Source organism: Rhopalosiphum padi, chromosome 3 (assembly GCF_020882245.1).
Source record: "Rhopalosiphum padi isolate XX-2018 chromosome 3, ASM2088224v1, whole genome shotgun sequence".
NCBI classification, from domain to species: domain Eukaryota; kingdom Metazoa; phylum Arthropoda; class Insecta; order Hemiptera; family Aphididae; genus Rhopalosiphum; species Rhopalosiphum padi.
Window position 1 is genome coordinate 58,402,506 of NC_083599.1, and position 9,111 is coordinate 58,411,616.

At 33.0% G+C, this 9,111-nt stretch overlaps 1 protein-coding gene across 1 annotated transcript; it reads right to left on the reverse strand.

The window, feature by feature from the left end:
- Nucleotides 1-908: 908 nt before the first annotated feature.
- Nucleotides 909-8,865, reverse strand: LOC132926696 (uncharacterized). The gene is made up of 2 exons (XM_060991095.1): nt 8,032-8,865; nt 909-2,971 (listed from the first exon to the last, which is right to left on the reverse strand). Exons 1-2 carry the CDS (start codon nt 8,067-8,069, stop codon nt 1,354-1,356), a joined length of 1,656 nt encoding a protein of 551 aa, XP_060847078.1. The 5' UTR covers nt 8,070-8,865; the 3' UTR covers nt 909-1,353.
- Between the last annotated feature and the right edge of the window lie 246 nt (nt 8,866-9,111).

Genomic DNA, 9,111 nt, shown 5'->3' on the forward strand with positions numbered 1-9,111 from the left:
ACACACACACACACTCACGTGACATAGCTATAGATTGCACATATTATTATATTATGACGACTGTGCGTGTGTTGAATTATTGTAAACGACCGACAAATTAAATTGGTTTTCCATTCGACACGAGCCAACGATTTGTATAGTACATTATACGATACGCGTACCTGCCTACCTATAGGTATTATTACAATACGCATCGCCTATGCGGACGTCGTGAAATCGCATGTCGCCATCGCGATTGATGTTTGACAGGTGTTTACGGGCCGCACGTGTTATTTTGTATACGCGCGAAATATTTCTGAGGTAAATCGAAAATGTTTTATCTTGCAGCCTTTAACATTCGGACGAGGATCCATATCAAACGTCCATTATTGTTTGGCGTAATATTATGTTGGGCGGTGAATGTTGCGGCGGGAGATGGGAGAGGAGTTTCCTTCCCCTCGCGATTTTACCGCAAAAGTGGTGCAAAATTATCCGAACTCTGTATACGTTAGGTACAATCGCCATAGTGCAGGCATTGTAAGTAGCTATAATAAATAGTTGAAAAAATTTGTTCTATTGTATACGGCCCGCTTTAAATTTTTTTTTTTCATAAATAATTTGGAATATAACATTTTTATTTTTGTCTGGCCCGAGAACTCTTATTAATTTATGAATGTGGCCCGGGAGTCCAAAAAGATTGCCGACCACTGTTCTACACAAACCATTTTTGTTTGCAATAGGTCTGAGCCAGGGGGAAACGGACCGTGGCCATCGCGAAAGATCTAAATAATTTTACTTCCCGCGCGCGGACTACTGTTATATACTCTTTCGGTTAAGGCCAAAAGGTATATATATGTTGTAAAAAAGTTCGTTCACTTACGGGTTGTATTCAAAACACTACACAAAATCTGTTTAATTTTAAGAAAATATTTTATTATAAGAATATTTTAACAACACAGTATTATACGAATCGGCTACTTATTCACGACTAACTCTTGCTTATTCTACGTTCTTGTCTTGGCGACGCAGTCGCTTGCAAAAAATTACACATATTGCTTACACTACTATGTTATTGTATAATATGCTTACTAATCTAAAGTGTGTGTGCAAGGGTTCCTAACACCCCCGGGGTTAAATGAAAGTTCATTGCCTATTGCAAATTATATTATTCTAGGCAATGGATTTTCATGATTTGGATTGTCTACGGTTTCATATATTATCTTACCTTCTATTGGGTTTTTTACAGAATTAGATGTTTTACAATGTTTGTTTTTGATTATTAAATATAAAATTATTATTATTACTAAACCTATACTGATGATACTTATTGTTATAATTATGTATAATTCATCACCTATTGTGCCCATAACATTACTACTTGTTTTTATGTATTTTAATTCTTCTAGTGATTTGGAGTATTCTATTAGTTTGAATAAATTTTTTTTTTACTATAGAATTACCTTTATCTGGAATATTTGAATTTTTTAAAATTGTATTTGTAATGTTTAATTTAGTTTTCCAGTTAATTGAAACGTCTAGTTGTGGAATAAAGTCTTTATACATTTTTGTAGTTATTTTTCTTTTTGCTATTAATAATGTCCCGTCATCAGTATTGGCTTCACATTGATTGTCTAAATCTAAAATGCCTGTGCCGTTTATACTTACTACTATTGTTTCTGAATTATTTTTACATTTAATGATAATATTATCCCTAATCGTAACATATATCCAAGAATTTGTATTATCTAATCTATGCCATATACTAAAATTAAAATTAACATTTTTTAAGTTACACAAATTAGGTAATATACCTGGCTTTCTAAATATTGTTAGCTCACAGGATTCATCCAAATGATGTAACTGTTGATCATAAGTACATAATAACGTATTCATCATTTGTTTACATTTTGATATTTGTATTTCGCTTAATTCTAAGTAATATAATCTAGATTTATCTATAGCTATATAATCAGATTTTGGAGCTATCATTACATAGTCGTTATCGTATATGTTAACTGGTAAAGGTATGTTTTTATATAATATAAATTCATAATTGTTAACTATAGGTATTTCTATGACAAAAATTAATACATTTTCTATATATACTATGTTAGTTGTAATTAGTCGTAACAATTCTGATATTCCTGAATTATCTAAATCTATTGGTATGCCTTCTCCTATGGGTAATTGTGTTTTAATATCTTTTAATTGGTTTTTAAGGGTATTTATATCTAATATACTGGAGTGAACAAAACCTTGTAGGGCCATATTTATTATATTTAGTAAATTTTCTGTTTCAAATGCGTATTGTGTTAAAATGATATTTAATAATGATATTCTTTCTTCTAGTGCTGTTTTAAAATTTAAGATACCTATTGCAGCTTTCTCTGCTTGCATTTCATGAAGTAGATAACTGTATTTTTCGGCTAAATTAATTTCATTTTTATTTGTTTCTAATAGCGATGAGTTTACGTTTGATATAATTGATTGCATAATTTGTATTTGTGCATCAGATAATTTAGAAACGCGTGAATTTGAAATTTCAAGATCTCTTATTTTACTGTAAAAATATTCTGCGTCGGTGTCGTCACATACACCGAATAGGACGTTAGATACTCTCCCAACTAAATTGATTAGACCTCTCTTGGTACGGTAATTGTTTTTTGGTTGATCTATAATTTTCATTACATGTTCTTTATTACTACTAATTTCTGATAAAAAGTTATATGCTTGATAATTATATTGGGAACAAAGTTGTTGTAAAGAATCTATCTCAAGGGATTTACTCATTTCACAGGACTCTTCAAAATCTTTTATCATGTTACCGATTTTATTGTATTTTTCATTATAGTTTGTAATATTAATATAGGTTAAGAAGCGCCAGTGAGAGTTGAATATGCGTAGATTGTTTATTGTGTGAAAATAGATTCCTGATGGGTTGTATATTGGAGTTAGATTGAATGAATTTGCCATCGTTTTTCCAAAAACAATTCTGAAAATGAGAAGAAAAAAAAAAAAATGTAAGAAGATTGGAAAAACAAAATGATATAATACGGCTTTGAATATTTTAATAAACAAATTTATGAGTAATTATTATATTTGCATTATGTGTTATGAATTATTGAATTTTAATTTGCAAGTTTTATTTCATTTTTGTGTAATTTTATTTCCTTTCTGCCTCGTTGAATTGTTATATTTTCGTTGTTATTTAGTTGTAATACATTGTAAGGGCCCACCCATTTTGGTCCTAACTTTCCCTTCTGTTGGTGGTTTTTTACCCATACTTGGTCTCCGACTTTTACATTTACTTGTAGTTCTTTTTGATCGTACTTTTTCTTTGTTTTCTCTTTGTTTTTTATTATATTATTTCTGGCTGATTTACATGTTTCCTGAAGTTTTTGTTTTAATTCATATGTATAATCATCGTAGTTATATCTTGCTTGCGGTGTTCGACTTAATGTGTGAGGGACTGTAGCAGGAAAACCGTAAACAAGTTCATACGGTTGATGGTTAGTTGTTGTGTGAACTGTTGTATTGTATACAAATATAGCAAAAGCTACATAATCATCCCAATCTGTTTGGTTTTTATTGACATAGTGTCTAAGATATTCTGCCAAAGTTCGGTGAGATCTTTCTAAACCGCCATTGGATTGTGGGTGGTATGGTGTAGTATTCATTTTTTCTATTTTAAGTAGCTTGCAGCATTCTTTGAATATTTTACTCATAAATTCAGTGCCGCAATCAGTTACAATCGATTCAGGTATGCCATGTTGACATATAAATTTTTCAACAAATGTTTTTGCTACCGAGTTAGCATCATGAGTTACTAATGGAAACGCCGCTGAAAATTTGGTTAGATCATCTTGAATGGTAAGTATATATGAATGACCTTCATTTGTTGTTGTTAACGGTCCCACAATGTCAAGAAATATTTTTTCGAACGGTTTTTTGGCCGTTGTTGTAATTACCATGGGTTGTTTTATAGTCCTGTTCATGCTTTTGTTTTGTTGACATGATTGACAAGAAGCTATGAATTTTTTAACATCACTTTTAAGTCCTTTCCATTGGTGATGTAATTTGATTCGCTTGATTGTCCTTGACACGCCTTGATGACCGCCAAGTGGAGCATTATGAAATTCTTCGATTATCTTGAGCTTTTCTTCTTCAGAATATTCAATATCGACATAAATAATGATTTTTATTTTTGAATTTTTGAAAATGTACCTAATAATGGCTCGAACTTTTTCCCAGTTTAGTTTATCAAGTTCATTGTCGACTCTAGATAATCCGATTTTTGTAATATTGTTTTCTTCGCAAAAAGTTCGTAGATTAATGATGCATTTATAAAATGTTTCAAAAGTAGTTGTTTGTTGGCATAATTCTTTGGTGATTATAAATGCTAGAGATTTCTCATTATGTTGAATATGTGCGACTTCTGTGATTTCTTTGTTTTGTCCTTTTAATGTTTCAATTTGACCGAGTCTTCTTCTGAATTCTAAGGCTAATCCTTGTGACATCTCAAAATTTTTTGATACACAAACTACAAGAGTTATGTCTTCAGGTGCCTCGAATATATCACCCTGGATTTCGATTACATTTGAATTTGTTATTAATGTTTTCTGTATATCTTCTTCGAATTTTTCGTATGTTTTTGTTCTGTAGTCATCTACATTTGATAATTTGTCGATTTTTGCTATTCGACTTAGAGCATCTGCGTTTGTGTTTTGCGTTCCTGGCTTATATATGATATTATAGTCATACTCTTCTAATTGTAGTCGCCACCTGGTCAAACGAGCTCCAGGATCTTTCACTCCAAATAACCACGATAATGATTTGTGATCTGTCACAATGTTGAATTTGCACCCGTACACGTAGTGTCTAAATTGTTTAACTGCCCAAAGTATTGCCAGTAATTCTTTTTCTGTCGTATTATAATTGGTTTCCGCCTTATTGAGTGTACGTGACGCGTATGCAATTGGCAGATCCGAGCCAATTTTCCCTTGCGATAAAATAGCTCCGATTGCAATATTACTTGCATCTGTGGTGATATTAAATGGTTGATTGAAATCTGGGTATTGTAAGATTGGTTCATTTATTAAAATGTTTTTAAAGTAATTAAACGATTCTTGACAAAGATCTGACCAGATAAACTGTTGATTTTGTTTTAGTAAATTAGTAAGTGGCTTAGCTTTCTTACTGAAATCTTTGATAAATCTTCGATAATATCCGACTAGACCTAGGAAAGATTTTACGTCTTTTGCATTCGTTGGTGTGGGGTAGTTTACCATACATTGTATTTTCTTCGGGTCTGGTTTTACGCCTTGCTCTGTGATTACATGTCCGAGGTAGATTACTTCTCGTCGAAGGAATTCACATTTTGTCGGTTGTAATTGTAGTCCATGTTTTTTGAATCTTTCAAATATTTGACGTAAATTTTGTTCATGCTCTTTGATTGTTGCTCCTATCACAATCACGTCGTCTAAATATACGAATGATTTCACACCATTTAAACCAATTAGGATTCGGTTCATCAACCTTTGAAAAGTTGCTGGTGCGCCTTTTAGACCAAAACACATCCTATTGAATTCGAAATGCCCTTTTTCCGTGCTGAAAGCGGTTTTGTGCTTATCTTCTGGCTTTAGAGCTATTTGATGATACCCACTTGCCATGTCTAGGCATGAGAAATATTTGGCTTTTCCTAACTGATCTAATATCGTTGATATGTCTGGCATTGGAAATGCATCTCCCACAGTGATTTCGTTAAGTTTACGAAAATCGATTACTACCCTATATTTTTGGATACCTGATGCGTCTGTTTTCTTTGGTACTACTAATAATGGTGCGTTCCATGGACTGTCACTGGGGCTAATTATTCCATCTTGTTCGAGTTGTTCAATTTGTTTATCTATTTCTTTTTTTTGAGAATAAGGGAGACGATATGGTCTCTGAAATATGGGTTGGTTTGTTTCTGACGTTTTGATTTCATGTTGTATTGTTTCTGTGCAGGATAATGTATCTCCTTCAAGAAAAAAAATGTCTGAATATTCACTGCATAATCTTTCAATGGATTCTTTTTCTTCATTGTTCATGTGATCGCATCTAAGATTTTCTTTTAATAGTTGAATACGATTATTTGCATTTTTTGGAATTTCTTTACTTTGTGTACATTTTATAGGTACTATTTCAAAAGTTTCATGAGATAATTCGTTTAGATTTGGAATTTTCACAGTTTGTGGGTTTTCTGTTGGATTTATTACAGCAATGAGTATTTGATTTTGTTTTATTTCGTTTAAGACATTTCCACAGATTATATGTTCATTAATGTTTTGGGCATGAATAAGAATACTTTGTGAATCAGTTATAGGTTCGTTTAATATTCGTATAGGAATTATCGCTTCGCTTCTGGCTGGTATGGTTGTTGTGGCATTGTCAGGATAAGTTATTTCCTCCTGATCTACGTTGATGATGATTTTGTTTTCCTTTAGAAAAGGTTTACCCAAAATTCCATCCCCGTCAATTGGAAATGACGATGGTACCACATGAAATTCGGTTTCAAAAGTTTGGTTCTTATCTGAAATCATGAGTACAACACCACCCATAGTGTTGACTAAGCGGTCGTTTATTCCTTGTAACTGATAAATATTAGTATCCGAAACTAGAACTTCGTCATGCAATACGTCAAGTCGGATAAGGTTTAGTTTTGCGCCGGTATCTATTAGGAGTTTTGCACTTCCTGACGTACATTGTGAGGCTTGGAATATTGCATGGTCGTTATGTAATTTTATTGTAAATGGTAAGGTTCTTATTGTGTTTGGGCTATTATTTTTAAATCTTTGACCGAACGACTGCCCGAGGCATTCGGTCCCGATCCGTTTCCCGAATAATTTTGTTGATTTCCTTTATCACCTTCTTGTTGATTATTTTTTCTTTCATCCGCTCCTTTTTTTTTATAGCATTTTTCTATGGAATGACCAGCTTTTTTACAATATGCGCATGTCTCTTGCTTTGTATTTGAGTTTTTTTGTTTGCTGTTTTGCCCTGTGTCTATGCTACGATTTATATATCTACACTCATTCGTATTATGATTACTTTTTTGGCAGTTTTTGCAATATTTATTTGTGCTATTAGCGTTAGATTTATTTTGGAACAAACGTCGTGTTTCTTTATTTGATAAAAATATTTTTTCTTCTTCTAAGCTTACTTTCATAGCGTCTTCCAAAGTGGATGGGTTTCTAGATTTTATGATATTTCGGATGCTATCTGGTAATCCTTCAATGTAAGTAGTTAAAGTAGTTTCTTTGATATAGTCGTGCACTGCTTTAGCTTCTGCTATTGTTCTTTTGCTTGTACTGACATTACACAGCTCGTGTAATAATTTCTCGACTCTTGAAGAATATTCTTGAATAGTTTCTCCTGATTTAAATCGGGTTGTGGACAATTCTAGTTGAAGGTAACCTGGAGTTCGTTTAGCGCAAAATGTAACTGATAATAACTCCCTAAGTGAGTCCCATGATTTGACCTCTCGATGTTGTGTTATCGCAAAAGCTTTACCTGCTAATTTTGTTAAAATTGCCTGCAAAAGAATAGGGCGACATTCTTCATCTACAGTCTTAATCACAAAGTCACATGCACTAAAGAATGGATATACATCCTGTGGATTTTCTCCATTAAACTGTGGTACGAGTCTTATAGCTGTTTCTAAAGAAAGTAATGTTTGTTTATTATTCGCCATTTTGTTCGTTGGTTTTAAAATAGTGTTTTTATCGTTTAAGTCTATTAATGATATTTTATCAAGAAGATTTAGATTTGTATTTATATTTGTTTTATTTTGTAACCTAGTTAATGGTTTATTAGACGGATTATCAGGTACAACCGTTCGGTGGGGGACGAAATCAGGATCTAATTCAGTTGAATCAGAATTGCTACCCTCACTATCACTCGTATGAGTTGACATGCATTAATATTCTTATGTATATATATGTATATAAAACGTGATTATAATAGTAATTTGTTAATATTACGTTAAGGTTTTATAATAAATTAATAACTTACAGTAATACTAGTATAGTTCTTATGCTTAACGTATACATGCTGTTTGTTGTTGTTATTGGTTGATACGGCTGATTATCAGTGATAGCTTGTCACAATGTAAACACCGTAGCTGCTCTCGTGACGTTCCTGGACGCTCAGCGCTCCCACTCCGTTGGTTTGACCCACTTAGATTTTCTGTCACGGTCAAGGATAACGACGGCGGCGTTGACGACGACAGCGACTCGTGACGGATGATGAGTAAACGTCACAATCGAAACGATTTTAATATCGATGTTGATGATTGTAATTTCGCACTCAGGAATGTTGTTGACGTTGCGTAATACACTATACACGGTGTATTATGCTACGTATAAAGACACCATAGCATGAATGATGTATAGACAATAGACGTATATAATAATACGTATATTGTATAGATACGTATTTGTTACGTATATAATATTAAAATTTATATAAATTGACGACTGTGTCACCTGAGTAAAAGACAGACTTCGTTGTGTTAGAATACTCCGAAAAGGTACCGCTGCCACCAGTTGTTATATACTCTTTCGGTTAAGGCCAAAAGGTATATATATGTTGTAAAAAAGTTCGTTCACTTACGGGTTGTATTCAAAACACTACACAAAATCTGTTTAATTTTAAGAAAATATTTTATTATAAGAATATTTTAACAACACAGTATTATACGAATCGGCTACTTATTCACGACTAACTCTTGCTTATTCTACGTTCTTGTCTTGGCGACGCAGTCGCTTGCAAAAAATTACACATATTGCTTACACTACTATGTTATTGTATAATATGCTTACTAATCTAAAGTGTGTGTGCAAGGGTTCCTAACACTACGCTTGATCGCGATTCATAATATCACTGCTGCTGTAGGTGCGCCCGATCAATAATGATATACCGCCGCCGCACATAATTATCTATAATACGAGTGCCTCCCGATCCGAGGCGTCTACACTATATTATATAGAAAACCGGAAAGAGATCCTCATAATATATGCACATATATATAAATTACCACCCCTTCCGGATCAAAAACAACGCCGTTGCCGCCGTCCCTCGGATACATGTATA

Excerpts from the sequence above, each read along its gene's own strand:
- LOC132926696 (XM_060991095.1), bottom strand. The coding sequence starts at position 8,069 with ATGTATACGTTAAGCATAAGAACTATACTAGTATTACT. Across the intron at positions 2,972-8,031 it reads AGAACTATACTAGTATTACT|AATTGTTTTTGGAAAAACGA; the intron begins GTAAGTTATTAA and ends TCTCATTTTCAG.